This window comes from Anomalospiza imberbis, chromosome 13 (assembly GCF_031753505.1).
Source record: "Anomalospiza imberbis isolate Cuckoo-Finch-1a 21T00152 chromosome 13, ASM3175350v1, whole genome shotgun sequence".
Classification (NCBI taxonomy): Eukaryota; Metazoa; Chordata; class Aves; order Passeriformes; family Viduidae; genus Anomalospiza; species Anomalospiza imberbis.
The window spans coordinates 2,878,373-2,900,196 of NC_089693.1; the positions used below are offsets into that span (position 1 = coordinate 2,878,373).

At 48.6% G+C, this 21,824-nt stretch overlaps 2 protein-coding genes across 2 annotated transcripts in view; both read left to right on the forward strand.

Annotated features, from left to right (window-relative positions):
* Positions 1–171: 171 nt before the first annotated feature.
* On the forward strand, positions 172–6,162 carry SELENOS (selenoprotein S). Its single transcript, XM_068203606.1, has 6 exons — positions 172–331; positions 463–597; positions 2,175–2,281; positions 3,100–3,189; positions 3,283–3,358; positions 5,324–6,162. Exons 1-6 carry the CDS (start codon positions 250–252, stop codon positions 5,401–5,403), a joined length of 570 nt encoding a protein of 189 aa, XP_068059707.1. The 5' UTR covers positions 172–249; the 3' UTR covers positions 5,404–6,162.
* Positions 6,163–13,945: 7,783 nt separating this feature from the next.
* Positions 13,946–21,824, forward strand: part of CHSY1 (chondroitin sulfate synthase 1) — a 75,369-nt gene continuing 67,490 nt past the window's right edge. The window contains exon 1 of the mRNA XM_068203607.1: positions 13,946–14,331. Within this exon, the coding sequence (XP_068059708.1) occupies positions 14,060–14,331 (272 nt within the window). The 5' untranslated portion in view covers positions 13,946–14,059. The remainder of the gene's footprint in view (positions 14,332–21,824) is intronic.

Below are 21,824 nucleotides of genomic sequence, written 5' to 3' on the forward strand. Positions count from 1 at the left end.
CCTGGGCACCCTGGCGGCGGCGGCGGACGGGGCGGTGATTGGCGGAGCGGGGCGGGCCCGGACGTGAGGCGGCGGCGGACGGGGCGGTGATTGGCGGAGCGGGGCGGGCCCGGACGTGAGGCGGCGGCGGCGGACGGGGCGGTGATTGGCGGAGCGGGGCGGGCCCGGACGTGAGGCGGCGGCGGACGGGGCGGTGATTGGCGGAGCGGGGCGGGCCCGGACGTGAGGCGGCGGCGGCGGCGGCGGGCGATGGATCTCGGGGACGGCGGCCCCGCGGCGGGGCCCGGGCCGGCGCTGGGCCGGGGCGGCCTGGAGGCCCTGCAGCACACGGGTGAGGGGCCGCGGGCCGGGGGTGAGGGCGGGGCGCGGCGGGGCCGAGGCGCGGAGCCGGGGCCGCTCCGCCGCCCGGGTGGGCCCCTTGCCGTGCGGCCCGCGCTCACCCCCGGCCTGTCGCCGTGGCAGTGGGCTCGGTGCTGTCCAGCTATGGCTGGTACATGCTGCTGGCCGTGGTCGCCGTGTACCTCCTCGTGCAGAAGGTGTCCCGCAGCCTGGCGGCGCGGCCGAGCGGCCGGCCCGGAGCAGCTGAGGCGGCGGAGGGTGAGTACGGAGCGCTGCGGCCCCTCCGGAGCGGTGTTGGTGTTCGTGTTGGTGTTGGTGTTTGTGTTGGTGTTGGTGTTGGTGTTGGTGTTGGTGTTGGTGCCCCTCCGGAGCGGTGTCTGTGTTCGTGTCGGTGTTCGTCTCTTTGTTCGTCTCTGTGCTCGTCTCTGTGTTCGTCTCTGTGTTCGTGTCTGTGTTCGTCTCTGTGTTCGTGTTCGTGCCCCTCAAAGGGGATTTGATGGAGGCTGATGCTCGGGGTAACCTTTCAGCCCACAGATCCTGAGCCTGAAGAGATCACCGGTTAGGGCTGGGCCGAGGGAAGTGTTTGTAAAAGGCTCTGAAGGAAAAGCTGTGTCCCAAAGTAACGTGTTTGGGAGTGACGGAGTGGGACATCATATCTGCTCTTCGGTGGGGCAGGAGCTGAGGGGATGGAGGCTACAAGCACCTGTGGCCAGTTACCAAATAACTTTCAGACTTACCAAGCAAAGCCAAAACGCCCAAATCTAAATCCTGGTGAAAATACTTCTATAAATATTCACTTTTTATTGGTATTCCTCACCCCCTTCCAGTTGCTCGTTCCCAGTTCCTGCTCTGGCAGGACTGTGTACGTTTGGGGTGCGACACTGTGTGTTGTCTTTGGGAGTGTGGCACGGGTTGTAAACCTCACGCAGTCACAATCCTGCTGAAAAGCACGGGCTGTGCTCTTGGATCTGCCAAATCCATCAGTGCTTGGCACTGATCCCTTGGACACATTGGCCCCACAGTAAAATCTTATTTGCATGTTCTTATCCTCCTGCTGTTCTTTTGTGATGATAATTAAATGGCTATTTAATGGCCCAAACGGCCTGTAAAATGAAATTACTGAAAATTCTGACATTTCTTTTTCATATTCATCACTGGATCATAGCAAAAAATGAGGCAAACAAGTGTGGAGATGCATCAGCTGATGGAAGAAAACAGCACGATTTGCCTTTTTTGCGGGGTATAATTTTCCTTTTGACCTTCACAGGTCACTCATGAAGAGCAGTAGTGACTCAGTGTGGATTTTCTGAGACCTTCAGGTGTCTCTTGCGATGTGTGTCGTGTTTGCAAGTGATTTCTCTGCTGATGGAGGGTGTTAAATCCACTGCTGCACTGACACCAGTGGGACCCATTGCCAGAAGGAGTGGGAGTGAATGTGGGCTGGTTGCCTCATCCTTCTGCGTAAAAGAAGTTCTCGGGGTAAAAATGGTCCCTGCAAAGCCTGAGTGATGTTTCTGAATTAATTTGTATCTAACAAATCCTTCAGAAATAGAAGAAGTGTCCTTGAAGTGTGAGGTTTAAATCTTATGGTTAGGTACACTTGTGTCCTTATTAAAATCCTGCTAAAGTAATTGCTTTAAAACAGTAAAGCATTATGAAGTTTAATTCAGCATTTTAAATTACTGTAAAAGATTAGCTGGAAACTGAACTTGAGCTGTGATTTTCTGCAAAACAGCTGCAGGGAGAAGTGTGAGCCTTTCCTTATCACAATTCTTTGAGGACACCATCTAGGATTTACTTTGAGTAGCTTTGCAAACTCTCTGCTGATCTCCTAGAGCCTGATGTGGTGGTAAGAAGGCAGGAAGCTTTGGCAGCAGCTCGCCTCAGGATGCAAGAGGAATTGAATGCACAAGCAGAAAAATACAAAGAAAAGCAAAGACAGGTAACTAGAGAGCATTTCTTCCTTTATCTCATAGATTTGTCATCAAGCATTTTGCTGCTGTAAAAAACAGCAGCAAATTGTAGTTGTGAGCCAGGGTCACTGTGGGCCTGGTGTTCATTTTTTCACAGGTAAATCTCTACCTGCAGGAGCATTGTTGTGTGTGCAGTGAATGGCTGGAGGGGTTTTGCTGGCCTTTAAATTAACTGTACCACGGCACATGTGTGTTTTCTGCTCCTAAAGGCAAATATAAGTGTTAGAAACGTAGCTTAGCATTGCTGCAATTTAAGGGTCTGAATTACAGCTTGAGATCACGAGGAATAACAAATTGCTGAGTGGGGCAGGGCAGAGAATGGGTGTGATCATCATCCCACCTCTAATGGTTTTGCTTTTGCAGTCAGACCCTCAGACCTCAGTTTGTAGCTGATGCTTCAAGTAATACTGGCAGTTAAAAACAAAGAGTATTTTCTTTGTTCTGTAGAACTCCACATTGGGCATTAAATTACTCCAATATTCTCTACTTAGTTCTTTTTATAGAGTCAGGGTTTAAACTTGCCGCTTTGGTTTTGTTTTACCTTCAAAACCTTTTAAAGCATCAAGTGGCCAAAAGAAGCTGCAGACTCAGTCAGTGCACCCAGAGGAGGGGGAGAGATATGGCTGCATAAGAAGAGTGAATTCTTCCACAATCTCAGAGATACTGCATCAGATAAATACAGTTTGATGAGTCTGTTGCAGCTGTTTCTGGGGATTCTGTTAGCTCTGAAGTCTTAGTTTTAAGATTAAAACTGAGATTAAGCCTGTGTCCTGGATTTGTTCTGTAGCTGGAGGAGGAGCGGCGAAGGCAGAAGATCGCGATGTGGGAGAGTATGCAAGAAGGAAAAAGCTACAAAGGAAACCTGAAACTGAATCAGGTAACAGCCATGTTCATCAGGTCACAGTTGTGTTCCTGTGATTAAGGGAGCTGAAATTCAGATTGAGTAACTTTCTGCTTTTCTGAACAGCAGGAAGTAGAATCTGGTGCCTCTTCTGCCTCAGCAGTCCCGAAATCTAAACCAAACAAAAAGCCTTTGAGAGGAGGTGGTGAGTATGGAATCCTTCAGACACTCTGAGCTTGGAACAGGGCATTTTTCCAGCTGTGTCTATGGGCTCTGTACATACTTTTTATCTTTTTCAAGGAAGAAGCAAAACGTTGCTTACAAACAAGCTCTTTATCTCTGATCAACTGGACTGCTCTGTCCCCTGTGCAAAAGCTGGCAGGAAGTTTTGGGAGTGCTTTTCCCTGGGAAAAGAATGTGTCAGGTTTTTTTTTGTAAATATGCTTTGGCATAATTTACTGAGATTTTTGTCACTCAGAATTACAGATTCTTACAGTAGCTCTGGGATCCTTCCCCCATTTTTCTAGAAGTTCAATAATTTAGTATCTGGTCTGCCTTTAAAGCACCTGTAGTACTGACTAAATGCAGGAAGAGGGTATTTTACTTTGTATTATGTAGATTCAAGTGATGAAAGAAATTATTATGTAAAATGTGACCTTATTTTTCATATCCCACAGTGCTGACCTGTTGAATATCTAAATCCTGTAGATGTATAAACTCTTAACAACGCTCACAAAGCACCAGAAGGTCTCACTGTTAAACTCAGTCACCTGCTGGAGCCATCTTGATGGATGAAGTGCTTTCTGTGGCCTCACATTGCCCATGTCAGGCTCACTGGCCATGCAGGCAGTCTGCTTCCTTTCCTCTCAGCCCAACAGCCCTTGCCATACCTGCAGGTGCTATTTTGGGTGTATTTTAATGACAATTTTCCGTGGTGGAGTGGATCATCAGACAGCCTCAATCAGGCTGCAAAGGAGGCCCACTTAGGGTGCAGTGCTGAGTGACTTGATTAAATGTATGAAATCTGTGGATTCTTGATTAAACATACTAAACCTCAACAGCAGTGCAGTGCTGGGATTTCTGCTTTGAGTATTTTTAGTGACATTTGAAGGAATCAAATAGATTGATTCATCTGAGGTTGTTTAATATGAGGGTGTGATGTCTGATGCTGTCAGCTATCTTTGGTATCTCTGTCGTGGGATATTTACCTCCCTGTGGGATGAGAAATGCAGGGGTCAGCTGTGCTGAGAGCCAGGCTCAGGGCAGCTGGGTTTGGGCACCCTTCCAGCTGCTACCTGTCCTAGTTTAATCCTCAGCAAAGTCCTTGCTTAAGTAACCAATTACAGAATTAGAGGTTTCAGATCTTCTCCTGAGGTAGATCAGCATGAGGTGAAAGAACCATCTGTGCTGCTCAGCTCCTCAGTTAAGCTAGAAAGCAAAACTTGGCTTTGGTATGAGACAAACACATTTCAAAGATGAAGGTGATGCTGGGAGTTTCAGTGGAACAGGTTGCTTTGAAGCCCCCCTGGTTAGCAGAGCTGCTAGGATTTGGGTTCTTAGGTTTGTGCAGAACAAATTGAAGATGTTTGCCAAGTTGTAACTTTCTGAGTGTGTTCTCCTGACATGAAGTTTCCATGGTTACAGCATTAGGATGTTCAGCTAAAGTGTATTTGCCTTACTGCCTATGCTTGCCTTTCAAACGCTCTAAAAAAATACTTTGCAGTGTTAATGAGTGGATTTACCTTTTGACCTCCAGAGTATTCCTTGCAGGACTGGAATAAAGGATTGTTTTAAGTCCCTGACTGTTGAGGCTCTTGCAGAACAGATACACTCTACAGAGTTGACTGTAAGAGCTGCTGTTGCTGCTCTGTTTATCCTGCAGAGCAGCACTGCAGCTTTAGTGCAGGCTTAGAAAAATTAAATGGTAATTCATTTCAATTTCATTTAATCCAAATTGATCAAAACACAAGTGTTTTGCAGTGGCTTTTAAAGAAACAAACCCTCTCAAGTCTGGATGTTTTCTGTGCTTTCATTTTCCCTAAAATGCTGCGTGTGTGAAGTATGAGCAAGGTGTAAATACTACGAGATCTGGTTTTGGTGTTCCTGGTGTGTTGGTGAAGGGCTGTGGAGGATGAATATTAACAGAGTGGATTTCTCCTGTGTGTTCTAGGCTATAACCCCCTGTCTGGAGAAGGAGGAGGGACGTGCTCCTGGAGACCCGGCCGGCGGGGCCCGTCAGCAGGTGGATGAGGCTAACATCCCTAGTGTCCCCTGGCACTGGCAGGCTTGATCCCACCCCCTGTCTCACTGCCTACAGCTGGCCTGTCACAGGCGCTCCTTTGGGGCTGGTTTAGTGCACTTGTTAACTTAAAACAGTTTTTTGTTTGATTTACACCGTTTCCAAATTGTAACGCATTGGCTGATGCTAAACCAGAATAGCTGATCCTCTTAGAGAGGGCAAAGAGAGAAGCAATTTCAGTATAATCAGTTAATTTTCACTCTTCTGTAGAGAGGGAGTGTAGTCTCCAGCCAAGGTGATTTACTTGGGATTGTGAGATCTGGGCTTTCTGGAAAATTCAGTTATCTATGCTACTTTACCTCTGTAAGATGAGGATGTTTACCATCCTCAGCCATGTTACCAGATTTTCCTTCCAGCTAAACACCGTCATTTAGAGAGGATGGATATTATCATTGGCAGACACCTTGAATTTAGGCAGAGGGACTTTCAGAAAAAGCACAGGTGATCTGACAAACGCCACGGATTTGCACCGAAGGCCAGTTATTGCAGATGAGTCTCTGTGACAAGCCAGCTTGAATGATGTTTTCCTTATAAATGGTAAACAAACCAGTGAGGATTACTGATGCTAGACAGCAGACAGGGGGGTTCTTGCTATTCCTTTTCTCTTTTTCTTTTTTTTTTTTTTTTTTTTTAATTTCAACTGCTTTGTAAAAACAATACACTATTAATATTAAATATAATTGCAAACATCATAAATCTAGTATTTACAATCTCGTGGTTTTCTACAGCATCTTTTTTTATAGAAGGCATTTTTTCTAGTGCAATAAATGTGTATAAAGCAAGGTGGGAGATGAAGTGACCCTGCTGCAGCTTGTGCAGCACCAAAGCTGAGGGTGGTGTGTGCTGAGGAGGGCTCTGGCCAGTGAGTGTCACACTGGCAAGTGAGGGGTGCAAGGAGTATGTGGTGTTCATCCTTCTGGTGTATGTCCAGCACTGAGGACAGAAAACAACTGGTCATCATAACCAAACTTTCCAAGCATCCCATCCCCTTGATTTTCTCTCTAAAATGCAGCAGACAAATAAAATCCAGGTTGTCTTTGGAGAGGAGTGAAATAATTCTTGTTGGCAAGTGTCCCTGAGTCCAGTTGCTGCTCCTGAGCTGGTCTGTGGGCATTGGGGTAGGGAGCAGTGGATCCTTAGAGCTTAGGGCTGTTTGAGCACTTGTTTCTGAATATTTACTCTTGGAATATTTGTACTTATCAGTAGACACGAGTGTCACCTTTGAATACACTGCTTATATGCATGCTGATATTTCTCTTGACTAGAAATGCAGCAGGAGCGTGTTATTAGAGAGTTTTAAAGTTGGTAATGAAATCGAAAGGCCAAGAACCTTTTGTTTCAGACACAACAAAGTGTTTGGTCATGTGTGCATGGGAGGTGAAGTGAGGCTGTTGATGTTCCTATGGAAATTCCTTCAGAGGCCAGTGTATGTAACTAAAGGTTTTAATCCTTCATAAGGCAAAAAGAAACAGAGGTGGGGAAGGATATTTTCACGATCTGAAGAGTCTTCCTCCGGAAAGAGGACTCAGTTGTAAAGCCTTAGGGGACATCTTCTCCCTTGTGCTGGGGAAACAGGCAACAGACTGAGGTGTTGTCTTCAGAAAAACAAATGGGGGAGGTTGTTGTTTTAAAGAAGCAAAAATCCTTGTGTTCATAAAATGGTCAGGAATGGGTTTATTTAATTCAGAAAAACATTTGCAAAATAAATAAGCAGGTCTTAACTGAGCATATGCTGATCTTTCTCTGTATCTCAAGACTTGCTTCTGGCTAGGACTAGGGATATGGCTTTTTGCCCAATTCTAAGGTTTAGTAAGACATGTCAAGTGAAAATGAAAAGAAGTATGTATTTCTGGAAGCCTCAACCTTTTTTGTCTTTTTTTTTTATTATTATTTCAATCCTCAAGTTCCTGAGTTTTTCTTAGTCTGACACTTCTAAGCTATTGAACAGGGTGGGAGGACAAACCTCAGTTCATAAAATTTTGCTTTTGGCTCACAACCTGCACAAGAGGGAAGGGTTTTTCCTCTGACTTCAAACGGAAAGCTCTCCCCTGACCACAAGCATTATGGAAAGGTGGTTGCTTGCTGCTTTATAGCTCAGGAGTGAAGCATGCAGAAGGCATTAGGTGAAAGTGAACTATTTAATGAATCCATTGTTCCTGGTTTGGTATGAATTCCCAAGACCTTGAATTATGAAAGATCATATTAAAAAGCCTTCAGGAGGTTTTTTCTTCCCCCCACTAGAGCAGTTATGCAAGAAGCCTCTTGCTTTACTCATGCAGATGTTCTGGAAATACCTCTATCTGGAAGATAGAGAATAATCTGGTTTGGGTATTAAAAAATCCAAAAATCAAGCAAACGTTCAGAGGCACAAAAAGTTTCTGAAGATGTTCCTTGCTTGTGAAGTGCAGCTAAGTATTTTTTGTTGCTTTTAGATTATTTATATGTTGGAGGAGCAGAGTTTTTTGTTTTCTTTAATTTGCAGATGAGATCTCGTTTGTGCATAGTTCTCTTAATTTTCATCAGGAGATCTTGAGCACTGGAGTTAAAACTGAACAAAACAACCCACGATGTCAGACTCATAAAAATTATTTGGCTTTATTTGTGCCTTTAAAATCATTGTGAAACGAGGGAAAGATTTTAAGAGTGATATTGCACACTTAGGTGTTTTAAAAAAATATGTTTCTCATGCTGGAAATTTTTAATAACAAACAGAAGAGGGAGTTGGGGGAGCGAGGGCAATGGGGGACTCAGTCAGCAGAGCTGTTCCCAGGTGTTCCAGAGTTATCCGTGTCTCAATCAAAGATCAACGTGAATGAAAATTATAATTGCACCTGTATCTGCAAGGAACTGCTGTCCTTGCAAAATCTGAGTGCAGGTGTGAAATGCCAGTACTAACAAATCTCATCTGTGTTTTATTCAGCTCTGTACTATTCTGACTCAAAACTCAGGGAGCTGGGCTGATGTGCAGTGGCTCTCTGCTCAGACTCTGCTGGTACTCAGCTCAGGTGTTTAGATTTTTTCTTTTTTGGGGGTGGGAGAGGTTTGTGTCTTATTCCCCTCCCTAGAAGATGACTTTGCGTTCCGGAGTTCTGTGAAGGGGGATGGCATCCAGCCTGAGAGTCTGCTGTACATTTCTCCAGCAGCCCTGTTGTTACTGGCTGCATTTAAATCCTTCTAATGCTCTTCTTTCTGCCTCCTGCTCAGGCAGGCAGCTCCCTCCTTGAGCAGTTGAAAGCCTGGCTGCACATCAGCACACATCTCAGCAGCAGATCCACCTTCTGGATGAATTTTGCCCTTACACAGGCTAAAAAGTGGCATCTTTTCAGAGGTCAGTTTAGCCACAAGTGAGGCTCAGTGTATTTCTGTCCGTGCTATAGCTGAACAGTGAAACTATGCAATTTCCAGCTGTAAAAAAAAAAAGCTAGACTTGGATGGGCTGAAGCTTTGGGATTTTTTTTTTCCCTCCCTCCTGTGTGGAATGAAAGCTTGGCTTTTGGAACAGCTCTGCAACCACAAAGGAAAAGCACACGGCTGCTGGCTGGGTGGTGTCCTGGCCCGGCTGCACTGCTGTAGCTGATTTTTGTGGGAGCTTCCAAGGCAGCCTGACACACACCCTGCCCATATTCCCAGCTCCAGAGCCAGTGACTTCAAAACCTTCTGTTGGTTTTTTTTTTATGAGAAACCGCTGTCTTCAGTGGAATAGGTGCCCTCAGCTCAGCTTAGGTTGGGGAAAATGCACATTTCTTGTTGAAGGTTTCTGTGACGAGGCACTGGCAGGGAGGCAGGTGCTGTTCTCTTGTATTGATTGCTGTGATTTTATTTTGAAGTGCACACCTGCTAAAAAGCACTTTCAGCACAGAGCAAGATCTCCACTGGTAAATTTACAATTTCACTCCTTCCTCTACCGTAGGTTCTTTCTGTGTGGTGGTTACTGAGCTGAGCTTCCACGCTGCCTCTGTGGGTAACAGCCGTGGAGGGAGGCAGGGAAAAGAACTTAGAAAATTTTATTTAAAGAGAATGGAGGGGAAATGGATACCCTGAAATACCTGGCATTTAGGTCTAGTTCTAGGACCCTGCATTAAAATGGGGAATTACTGTCAGCTTGGCCTGAAAGATGCACTTTGAAAAAAACCCAAAAACCGCAGGTTGTACAGCTTTATCACATACTGGGAGGGGGCAGCACTGCCTGCGACTTCCATTTATTAGGTAAGGTAACTGCCGCTTCTTTAGGTGTTCTGCTTTTTAGGCTCTGACATCTTTTTAAACACATATTCCGGGCTTTTCCAGCGCGTTCTTGCCTCGGCTCTGGCGGCAGCGCGTTAAAAATGCATCGGTCGCCTCGTCACATCCCGCAGCGCTGCTCCTGTCCCCAGCCGGGCGACACCGGGAGGTTCGGCAGGCACCTGGGGAGCGCCAGGGTTTTCCATGGCATTCGCACATCTCCCGCCGGGAAGGCGAGGCCGCTGCACTGCGGGGCCGGGCCGGGCGATGGCAATGTCGGGCCGGCTTCGGGAGCGAGCCGCGGGCGCAGCTCCTGCAGAACGGGCACTTCTGAGTCAACCGGCCGAGCGGCAGGACCAGAACAGGATGGGCAGGGGGAAAAGAAAAAGAAAAAAAAGAAAAAGAAAGGAAAAAAAAAAGAAAATAAAAAGAAAAAAAAAAAAGAAAAGAAAAAGAAAAAAAAAAAGGTGGGTGCTGGAGCTGAGAAAAGAGTTTCCGCATCATTTGGGAAAACGCAGCGGTGCTGGAAATACTGTGACAGAGACAAATGCTACTGGTTGCCCAGTGAGATTTTTTCCACCATGAGTCTGTTAGATTGAATATATGAAGTATGCTCATTTTCCAGTGCCTGGGCAGCTTTTAAAAGTATAAGTTTGAGTACTGGAACATTCATAATTAAAGTTTCTGGATCATTTGGGGAGTTGTTCACTTCTGTAACTATTATTTTTAAATGTGGTAAAGAATGTGTCTTTATAGAAGGTAAATCCTGCAAGTATTGGAAGTGGGCTTGCTGGAGATCAAAATCAGTGGGAAAAAGAAGTGGTAATAATGCAAGATAGTCCTTTCCTCTAATGGACAAAGTCTCCTGTGTGGAAGAAACTTTTTTATTTGGTATTCAGGTTCTTTATTCCACAAGGATGACTTTTATTCTGTATGCACACGCACACACACACACTGGCAGCTCAAGGACTTGGCTTTTTCATTGTTTAAAAATAGGATTACAGTTTTGCTAATCTGATTATGAATCTAAACCATGTGGGCCTGTCAAGTGGGCTCTCACCGGCTGGTCCGGGTGCTAATCTCGCTGGAGGGAGTGGGATGGGAGCGTGGAGATGAGCACACACCATGTGCATCCTCTGCAGATTTTGGAGAACCCTTGGAATACCTCCTCCAGCCACCCCACCAGGAATTCAAAACATGCCGCATAAAAATGCGTTCATGCTTGTAGACTGTGTTACAAAAGAAAAATATCACATCTTTGAATATATAGTAACCACGATACATAGTGACAGCTATTGAGACCAAGAGCTGTATTAATAGGGAATGGCACTTAAATGTGATTATGCAGCATGACCTTTTGCTGCCATCCAGATTAAAAATACACTCTAGGCAGGTAACAGTATTAAAATTCCACTAGAAGAACTAAGCCATGCTCTTCAGGTTTTCTCTAAATCTGCTTTTTCCCCTTTTTTTTCCAGCAGCTGCTCTAGGCAAGAACAGGGGAGGGGGCAGAAGCAGTAAAAGGGGCATATGTGCCTGCCTAGCACTTTGGAATGTGAGTTTGGCACAATAAATGACACAAAGGCAGGCATGTGGATGTGCTGTGGGAATTGTGTGAGCATTGCGGCATTCCCAGGTGGCACCCCCTCTTCACAGCTGGACATCTCAGCCTTAGAGCTGGGGTGTGATCTCGTATGAAATCTGACTGTGCCTCCTCTGCAGGTCAAATCCTGGCACCAGGAAAGCTCCCCTTCCTTCTCCTGCCCCTGCCCAAGCATTCTCTGACCACCCCTGCACGTGGTGAGCTCCAGAACCATAATTGCTCTGGAGGTGCAGCGAGGTGGGAACATGCCCAGGAGAGCTCTGGGCTGAGGAGACCCATCAGGGGAATGTGCTGCTCTGCTTCATCATTTCCATGTGTGCTGAAGTCGCACGGAGTTCTCAGTTCTGATGACTAACTTCTTTTCTTTGTGGGAAGAAGCCAACTGACAGCTCCTCAGCCCCAGCCCCAACCTTTTTCCTTTTTATTGCCTTTTAACCACGCTAGCTCTGCCTTTTCCTGTAATTCATAGGCCACAGTGGCTTTCCCTTAAATCAGGAGCTTTTTACAGCTGATTTGGAGCAGGCAGAGGGTAATCTCATTCCTGCTCATGGACTTGCCACATGTGCCTCTCTTGGAAAGAAGTGGTCTTGGTTTTTTGTAGCTTGAATGTCTCTTGATGTTGTGTATTTCAGGACCTGGTGATCAGGCTTGTGGGGAGAGGAGAGAAGCAGAGTTTAATGAAGAACCTTTTTTAAGTGCAGGAAAAGATCCATATGTGCAGAGTGGCACAGGCTGAGGATAACCCCAGGCTTCATGGAAAGGGTCAGTGCACCAGTAGTTAGAAATAATTGTGAAGCATTGCAAACCCTGGGAAGTAGAAAGAATTACAGTGGGAAGGACAGTCCAGCTGGCCTTTGCCAAGCAATGGTGTTCCTGCCCCTCCTGGCTTTACCTGCCTTGTGTGTATTCCAGCTTGGACTGGTCTTCCTTTCTCTCTTTTTCACCATTTAGTTCTCCTCCTCTTCACACAAAGACATCTCACTCAGTACATCTCTGTTCTGCCCATGGGCAAACAAAAGGAGATGTCCTGCTCTTCTTTCCTGTTCACTGTTTGCATTTCTTATCTAGTTTCTATTTGTATTCAATTTTACTGTTGTTTAATACCATAAATCCTGGTGGCACTTTCCTCGTGTTATTTGTGCTCCTGACATCACGAGTTCATCTGTGCTGACCTCGGTATGAGGATTGCACCATCACAAGAGCAATAAACCCCAAACAAAAGCATTTTTTTCAAGACATATCATCGAGCTCATTAGATAAGTAGATTGTGTCATTACCTGCTCAATCCCAGAAGCGAGACAGTTACTTGTGATCATAAAAAATCTGTCATGGATGTCTCTCTTTGGCTTATTACTGTAGAGTATTAATGTGGTGCGATATCCTCTTTTGCAATGGTTCTTGCTCAAGAGGTTGCTGCCGTTACACCAAGGCTTTCTTCTTCCCAGCTCGTTGTGGATGACATCATGATATATATAAAATTTAAAATGGAAAAGACTGGCAATTGGAAAGGCCAAAGTGGGCAGGAAATGGAAGAAACCACAATGATAAGCAGGAGGTCAGTGGGTAGAACTTGATAAGTTTCTTCTCTTGAGACTGGAAGGTTTTTTTTTCTGTGAAATGTGAGGGGTTTGTGGCTGCAGCATTTGAAGCTGAAGTGCTCTGTAGATGAAACGCACGTGGAGATTCAGTGTGGACAAAGGAAAAAGAAATCTGCATGCAATAAAGTCTTCAATCTCTTGAGCACTCACTATAGACTGCGGATGGAAACAGACTGACCTATTTCTGGTTGGTTTAATTAGCAAGGTGGGAAAAAAACAGAGTGTGCCTGTGCCTTGGCTCCCTGTCACCACAGCCTGTGCTGCACAAATGCACCAGCGCCAGGCAAACGGGGCTGGAAGGCTGCTCCTCCCTGCCTGCGTCCCCCTGGGCTCTGTGTGTGCCATGGGGCAGACCCGGGCCCTGGGCAGCAGGGACCTGACCTGGTGGTGCCTATCCTGGATCTGTCCCCAGTGTCTTCCCATCCTCGTCTGAAGGGCTGGGCTCCCACTTCTGGCCCCTGAGCCAGGGTTCTGTCACGGGGTCTTGGTGCAGGTACTGGGATGCCTCTCCTGGGGTTATGTCCAGCGTCTCAGTCCCTGTCCCCAGAGCTGAGCATCCACATTCTCTTAGCCTCGTGCTCCTCTTGATCTGGGCAGCTGGGCTGAGGTTCTGCTGTCCCAGTTCTGAGGTCCCAGTGTGGGATGCTGGGCCAGGTTCCCTATGCCCTGCGTGGAATGCTTGGTTAAGGTGCCGGTCCCTGTCACAGAACCACGTTTGGGCTGGAAGGGCCCTTAACGCTCATCTCATCCCACTCCCTGCCCTGGGCAGCAGGGACGCCTTCCCACGGACCAGGCTGCTCCAAGCCCCGTCCAACCTGGCCTGGAACACTTCCAGAGATGGGGCGGGACGTCCAGCGGCGCCGCTCCAGGGTGGTGCTCCGGGAGCTGGCTCCCGCCCCGCGGTCACATCGCGGCTCCCGGAGCCCCCTGCCCACGGCCGCGTCCCGGAGCCCCGCGCGGGGCGGGGGCCGCACCGGGGGCGGCTCCGCCGCGGCCGGGCGGGGCCAGGGGCAGCGCGGCGGGGCCGCACACGGCGCCTGTGCCGAGGGGCAGGGCCGGGGAGGCGGGCGGCCCCCCGCTCCCCTCCCTCCGCTTCCCGTCCCTGCCCCTTCCCCCATGGCGGCGCTGGGCGCCTCGGCGCGGCTGGCGGCGGCGGCGGCGCTGTGAGCAGCGGGCCGGGCGGGCATGGCGGGCCGCGGCCGCCGCGCCTGGCTCAGCGTCCTGCTGGGGCTGGTGCTGGGCTTCGTGCTCGCATCACGCCTCGTCCTGCCCCGCGCCTCCGAGCTGGCGGCGGCGGCGCGGCCCCACCGAGCCCGCCCGCAGGGCTGCCGCCCGCCGCCCGCCGCCGCCGCCGCCGCCCCGCCGCGCCGCCCCGGCCCGCCGGCACAGAGCTTCCTCTTCGTGGGGGTCATGACGGCGCAGAAGTACCTGCGGAGCCGCGCCGTGGCCGCGCACCGGTGAGCGGCAGGGGGCCGGCGGCGCCCGGCGGGGATGGGGGTCCGGTGGGTTGCGTTGGGCTGGGTCTGGGATGGGCGGGGGGTCGGTTCAGGTGGGTTCGGCTCGTCTCAACTCGGTTCGGTCACGTTCAGCTTAACCGGGCTTGGCTCGGTTCGGTCCCATTCAGCGGAGCTGGGCTTGGCTCTGTTCGCTCCCATTCAGCTGGACTCGGGCCGGTCGGCCGGTTCCCCCGGGGTAAAACCGCCCGGCCCGGGATGCCCTTATCGCCAGGATGCCCTCGCCGGCCCCGGGGACCGCTCGCCCTTCCCCGGGGCAGGTGCGAGCGAGCCTCGGGGCACGCTCAGCCCCAGCACTCCTCTCCGACCCGGGCGCACTGAGCGAGCCCCGGGGCGCTCTCCGGGCGGGCTGCGGGACGAGCGGTGCCCCGAGCGCGGCTCCGCTGCCCGGGCAGCTCGGCAGGGACGCGAGGGCTCCCGTGAGCCGCGTTGCCGGTCCCGCAGGGTCTGGCTCAGCCAGGTTCCACCTGGCAGGTGGCCCCAGTGACCTTGCCTGAGGGTCAGGCAGCCCCGCCGATGCGAGGGGACACTGACTGCCGGTCACCGGCGGAGACACGGGCATCAAAGTGTGCCCCTCGGTGCCTTGGGCGCCGCTGCGCCACGCTGGTACGGTCCTTGGCTGCTGCTTGTGGAGCGAGCTGACAGCCTGACGGTAACAGAAATAAAGTTTGGGGACTGCTGTAATCTCCTGGATAGGGAAGCAAAGACCACTGTGCCAAGCTGAAAGCGTATGCTTGGGAATGAGACCCAGAAAAGGCATCTGGGAACAAAGAGTAAAACCCACCTCGGCTCCCTGCAGCCGCTGCTGAGGCTGGACCAGGTGGTGAAACGGCTCGGATGAGGAGAGTCAGCCTGGGTGAAACGCTCCGTGCTCCCGACTGGTTGAGCTAATGCAGGAGCCAGGGTCTCCGAGCCGTGTGTTTGTTACCTGAGCGCCCCTGATTTTGGAGCAGGAGCAATCTTGGTGCTTTGCACTGTGTGCCGCTTGCCGTGGTCCCCAGGTGTGGCTGGGCATGGCCCTGAGTGCCACGGGCTAACGGGAATTCTGTCCAAAGCCTCGGCAGCATCAGGATAATCATCTCTTCTGTGAGAGGTGTGTCTGTGGCTTTGGTGCAACTCTCTGCTCTGCTGAAATATGTTGGGATATGCTCATTGCTCCGGTGTGGGCGCCAGCAGGCAGTGCTGGGAGGCTGCACGCAAAGCCTGCTAGGGAAATCGGAAAGAGTTAAGAGCCAAAATGTCAGCTCGGGTATACCCCAGCTCTGGCGGAGCCAGCACCCTCGGAGGAGCGGCCAGGAGCTCCGGGGCAGGTCGTTAATAAAACATCCCCTTTAGTCCTGTGCTAGAACAAACCCTTCTCCACGTCCTGCCTGCCCTGGCTGAAAAGTACTTGGCCCTATTGGCCAGTAAGAGCAGGGTGGCAAAACTATGTATGATAGGCCATCATACCATCGTTCCCAGCTCAGCTCTGGTTTCAGGAAATCTGTCTTTATATCAGCATCCAATGCAGTAAAATTGCTTTATTTGGGCAATCTGAGGCATATTGTCCACCAGTGATGGTTTTAATGGAAACTTAATTCCTTCTTCCAGCAGTAGACCTGTAATTAAGTTACAGAAAGCGCATGATTGATGCTTTGAAATGGGTGAAGGAATCTGTTTCTTCAGGGTTATGTTCTCCTTCACCATGTGGGATGGAGCATTTTGGATTGCAAATCTCACAGGCTGTGCAATTTAGATTTACATACAGAGAGGCTGGAGTCGTGTTGGGACAGCGCGTAGCAGGTTTTACGGCAGAACAGTTTGTCTAGCATCCATCAGATTTTGCGTCAAGAATTTGGAAAAGGGAAATTTATCACTGTATTGTCCAGTGTGTTCTTCGGAGAGGAATTCACTTTGCTGGTGTGGGAAGGATTCTTGTCTCCCTGGTTTTGCCTGTGCTTGCTGAACAGTCTGGTGCTGTGGAGGAGCTGGGTTTAGAGAACAAGATCTGCGACATCTGCTCACACAAAACAATGGCTAAAGATGCAACTTAACAAATTCAGCTAATAGAATCGGGTTCCTTCAGCCCTTAGATGGAGATCTGAGTATCGCTTTTTGCTACACTGCTATTTTGGTTTAACCTCTAAAGATGATGTCTGTTCTTGGAAGAGACGGTTAAAGCGACTCTTAGTAGGGCTAAATGCGTTTTTCTCACCTCCGTTGGTGAAAGAAATGAGCTAATGTCCTGGTGACAGGAAGACATCTTTGGGGGAAGATGGGGAGGGGGGAAGAGGAAGACAAACCTGAAATCTTAAATGGCTTTTGATTGCCATGAAGTACTCAAGCAGACAATTGCTGGGATTACTACATTGACAAAGCATCCTGGTGAGCTGAATCGCTGGCACAGCCAGTGAAATGGGAAGCTGCTAGCAAGGCATTCCCGGGGTGGCAGCGTGTGCAGAGCCTTGATACCACGCTGAAAGGAATTAGGGATTCAGAGGCTGAATACCTCCGAATTGCTGTGGCTCAAAGGCCATTTACAGACCCAGCTAAAAGGGACCGGAGCGGAAAGCATTTGCTGATCCTGGCTGCTGTGAATCCAGATAGGGTCTAACAAGAGGGGAAGCAATCCACTTCCTGAGCATCAATCATGAGCAAAATGACCACTGCAAGGCAAAACAGGCCTGCTGGATTTTCGGGAGCCGCCGGCTCTTTGTAACAGTCCTGCTTTTGTAGTCTGTGAGGCAGAGAATGAGCTTTAGATCCACAGGTTTTCGGAGGGCAGATTTGCAGCCTCAGCAGTGATTGCATCTGACAGCCAGGTTAGCAGAGCTTCCCTTCCAGGAGGCCGGTGAAGTGCAGCAGCAGGAACCACGGTGTCACTCGGAAGGACAAGGAACAGTCAGGAAAAGAGCTGGGCAGGAAAGAGTTAAAGGGATGGCTGGGGTTCAGGGAAAGTGCAACAATATGTGCTAATGGTTTTGCTGTGGAGGGTTTGTCCTAAAAGAGCTGCAGGAAGGAGAGGATGGGAATAAGCAGTCTCCCAGAAGATTTAAGTCTGCTGTCTCAGGAACAGAAATATCAGGCAGTTAACCCGTTTTTTTGGTTTTTTTTGGTTTTTTTTTTTTTTCCTCCGTTTGCGTAGCAACTAGATTTCCTGGGAAACGTGGCAGGAGAGTGGTGTGCATGCAGTTAATGGCGAGATGTCAGCGGCTGGCCTTTGGCAGCATCTCTGCAGGAGCACAGCCGCAGCGCTTCTCGCTTGGGGCCAGTCCCCACGGCACCGTCGAGTGCCACGAGGACCATGAGCGATGCCCGGGACTGGTGCTGAGCCAGCCCTGCCCGGTGGCACAAGGATGCCCTTCGGAGGCTCCATTTCGAACGTGCTGCCTCTGTTGGTGGTGGCTTACAAGAAGCTGGAATCCAGATACCTGAGTGGTGGGAAGAGCTTAAGTGAAAGGCAGCCAGCAGGATTTGGGTGTGGGGGAGTTGGTGTTATCTGTCTGAGCCTGCAGAACACGTTGTTCTGCTGCTCCTAAATTCAGATCTGCATCTGTCGGGTGGTTTGGCCCGTTCTGGTCGCTGGTGAGGGGATGTGATGGGTTGTGGAGCTCCTGCCTCTTGGGAGGGGGCCCTGTGAAGTGACTTTGAATGTCGTGCCAGCACTGTACGTGTTTTACTTCATGTGTGAATCGTACCACAGTATTGCAGCAGCGAGAACTCGGTGTCCTGCTCAGGTACCCTCCAGCAGAAACATGATGTACTTGGCATTTCTGGCCAGTAACCTAAAATGTGTGAGGATGTTTAAGGAACGGTATGAAAGAAACACATAGAGCAACTGTCATTGATATGGGGGGGGTAAGTAAAACAAAGTCATCTACACCCCCCAAAATAAGCATATGGCCCAAAACTCTGAGACACTTGGGCTCTGATCTTAGCCTGGCCCGCTGACTGACTGTGTGCCTGTGGGTGATGGATCCACTTCTGTCCCTGTGTCCACAAGGAAGGTGGATATGCATGGACAGAAAACTAGCATCACTTAAAACTGGGGGAGTTTAGCTCAAAGGACTCAAAGAGCTGGGGAAGCTGCTTGGGTTCTCTGCTAAAGCAATCCTGCAGAAACCTGAAAGGAGCTTTTCCTCAAAATTCGAATTCTGTAATGCAGATCTTAGTGACAGATCTGGAAATTAAAAAAAAAACCAGCTTTTTTTTGGTGACCTCTCATATGTTATCTACAATACTGTGTGCAGGAGCAGCGTGCTGGTTTCCAAGCTCAGTTCTCCTGCCTAAAGTGTGGTTCATTGCTTCCCCTGTAGCAAATGTTGTTGGAAGAATGGGACCTTGAAGAACAGTGATGCCAAACTAGCCCTAATTCAACATGGAATTTAGCTGCATTCAAGACATCAGTCTTTCGTGTCTGTTGTCTTGCTGAGTTCTTCACAAATTATGATTTTCTTCAGCGTAATTACACAAGATGACTATTTCTCAAAACTTTAAATGATTTCTCTGATCTCCTCTGAGGGAAACTTCCTGAGCTGCAGACAAAAACCAAATACATTTTTTGTCAGTCTTCAGCTTGAGTCTCTACAAAGGGAGCACTGTCTGCATAACGCCACTGACTGTGCTTCTGCAGAGTCTGCAGAGCTGATAAGTAAGATAATACAAATAAATAATAAATACTGGAAACTGAAGATAAAACATTCCAGATCTGTGCTGCTCCTGCTGCAAGTTGGGCTTTTAAGCTTCTTTTTAAATGAAGAAATAACTTCTGACAACATTTCAAGATTACAGTTGTGGTCACTTTTTAGAAAATGCTGGGGTTTTTTAGCACTCTTGGTGTGCACGAGGTTTTCTGTATTCCATGAGTACCTGGGAGCCAGCTAAAAAGATAAAATCTTTTCACCCAGTTTGCTTGTGACTTGCTTAGCCTAGGGTACACGTAGGATATGCAGTGTGCAAAACTGGGTGAGGGAGGGATGGTAAAATTGATTTGGTAGCCACCGATACTGGAGCATCACTGGACTCATGTCCTCTGCTTAGAGCTTTGTTTCTGAGGAAGCATTGCTCATTTAGTTTGTGTTTATTTAATTTTCACTTTGATTTCCTTGTAAACACAGCCTTCTGGTTTGTGGAGTTCTGTGCCCTGTGCACTGAGAGAAACCAGGTCACACAGCATCGTGCAGGTTTTTTACCTCCTGGGGAGGGTAATAGAGAGCCTTGCTGTCCTGATTCGTGCACATCCTCCTGCTTAAGCAGCAGATTCAGATTACACGGGGGAGATAAGGTTGGGATCTGTCAGGGTTTTTAAATGACCAGTTCAGTGCAGTATCAGTTGTATTCACAAGCTGATATTTCTCTGTGGACAGAGTTGAAATGGCTTTGACTGAAGCCCTCAGTGATCGATCACTGCAGCCCAGGTGGTCTCTGCAGGTGCAGATACAGGAGTCTGGTGGCAGAAATGTTGTGTCAATGTGTCCTTTAAACAGCTCAGGGTGACAGGGCGGTGGGGAAGAAGGAGGGTGTCAAATGTCAATTTTTTTTTTTTTTTTTAATTATCAAACATACAATTCTTTTGCAGATGCAACCTGCAGGTCTTATACTGGAGAAACCTTGACCAGGAGAGTGATGTCAGCTGGTGGAAGGGGATGTTGGTGGGGCCACAGAGGTGGGGAGGTGTTGAGACGAGAGCTCTGTTCTCAGGAGCTGAAGGGTCAGGTTGCTGCCCATAACCTGAGAGCAGACAAGGTAAACTACAGTGGAGGTGGGAGGACTGGCAAAAAATGTAGGTTTTACATACTAAACTACAGAATTGCTGGTGATTGAGCCAGGTCTGATTATTTGCAACATTGGATAAAAAAGTTAAAAGCAGCTTTGATCAGAATTCATCCCTGCATTTATCAGTCCTTACTTCTGCTGATAACTGGGGCCAGAAAAACCTACTCACAGTTCATCTCACCCTCTGTGGTTTGGCTTCTTTGGCTGAGTGCAACACCAGGTTTCCTGAGCAAACTGTTCTCCCTGTATTCTGTCCCCAGAAAGGGCCACAGCGAGCTGTGGCTTGGACGTGAGGAGCAGCCCGTGGTGACTCCATTGTCTCAGCCTCTGCCCGAGCCGGGCGCTGTTGACACAGACACTTGGGCTGTTTTTCCACGTGGGAGGGTTTTGTCCCGTTGGGTTCAAACAATCGCTCAAAGCCACGGTCACAAATAACACGTTGAGCTGTCTCATCCTAGAAATTGTGTTGTTGCAGGAGGTGAACAAAGGCTCAGTCAAGCTGTGCTGGTGCACGGTCGATGTGGTTGAGATGAGATCCCAAGGCTGGAGTGACATCGTGGTGCTGACCCAGGCCACACACAGGTCCTTGGGATGTGGAAGTTGTTAGTGCACGGTCTTTCTGTCCCCACTGTGCTCCTCACACATGCTCCTCTGTTTTACCCCTGCTCTAATGTGAAACCTAAATGTGGCCCATATGGAAGGATGGGCTCAAACTGGCTCTGAGATTCCCAGAATAAGAATTCTGGGAATCGAGCATGCCAGGGTTCATGGATGTGCATGCATTTTGTTCCCTTTCTGTTGAATGGGAGCTCTTCTCTTGACAGTTATTGGTGGTTCTTGAGGTGAAGGTACCTAGTTGGAGAGCAAGGAGTAAATTTAAACTGGGAATCAAGAGAAGGGCTTGATGACTTCCAGAAAGGAGCTAAAGCTTGGAGTGGTAGAAGACATCCTGTATTGCCCATAGATCATAGTCATGATAAAGGCAGATCTTTCAGGGTACGAAGAGCAAGTCTGCAAATACATTGTCTACTTTTGAATAAAAAAGTAAATTAACAGAAATTTCCATCAGATTTTAGGCTGTAACTTCAACCTGTTGGTTGTCTGCAGAGTGTCCTGGGTCCACTCAAAGCTGTGTCTCAGTGGATGTGATGGGCTGCATTTGTCAGTAACTCCTTCTGTCCTTTCTTTCTGTGACACTAAAATTTAAATGCATCTCTAGTGAAGAAAAGTCTTTTAAGCTTAGACTGGGAGTTGATATGGGAAGAGCTGTGGGTGATTTGTATGTGGAGCGTGGGTGTCGGAAAATAAACAGCAGAACTTTCTTAATGGTTAGTGAAAGTTCAGGATGTGACCATGTCTCCTTTTAAAACAGGCAATTCTCAGTGTTTTAACAGGATATGATTTATAACCAGCAGTACTGTGCATTAATTGCTTCACTGATGATTAAAGGCCTCTTCACCTCTGTTGTGAAGTCAGTGGGAATGTTTCTATTTGCTTTACTCTGTGCTCTTCTGGGAAGCTTGGATCTAAACTTTTGCTATGAAACACTACCCATGGCAGTAAGAAATCCAGGAGACAAAGCTTTTAAAGTAATTGGATGATATTCATTACACACAGTGGAATAAGGGAGAAACTGTTAAGGTGTCAAAGTTGATGTTTAGATAGTCTCATTAAATACCTCT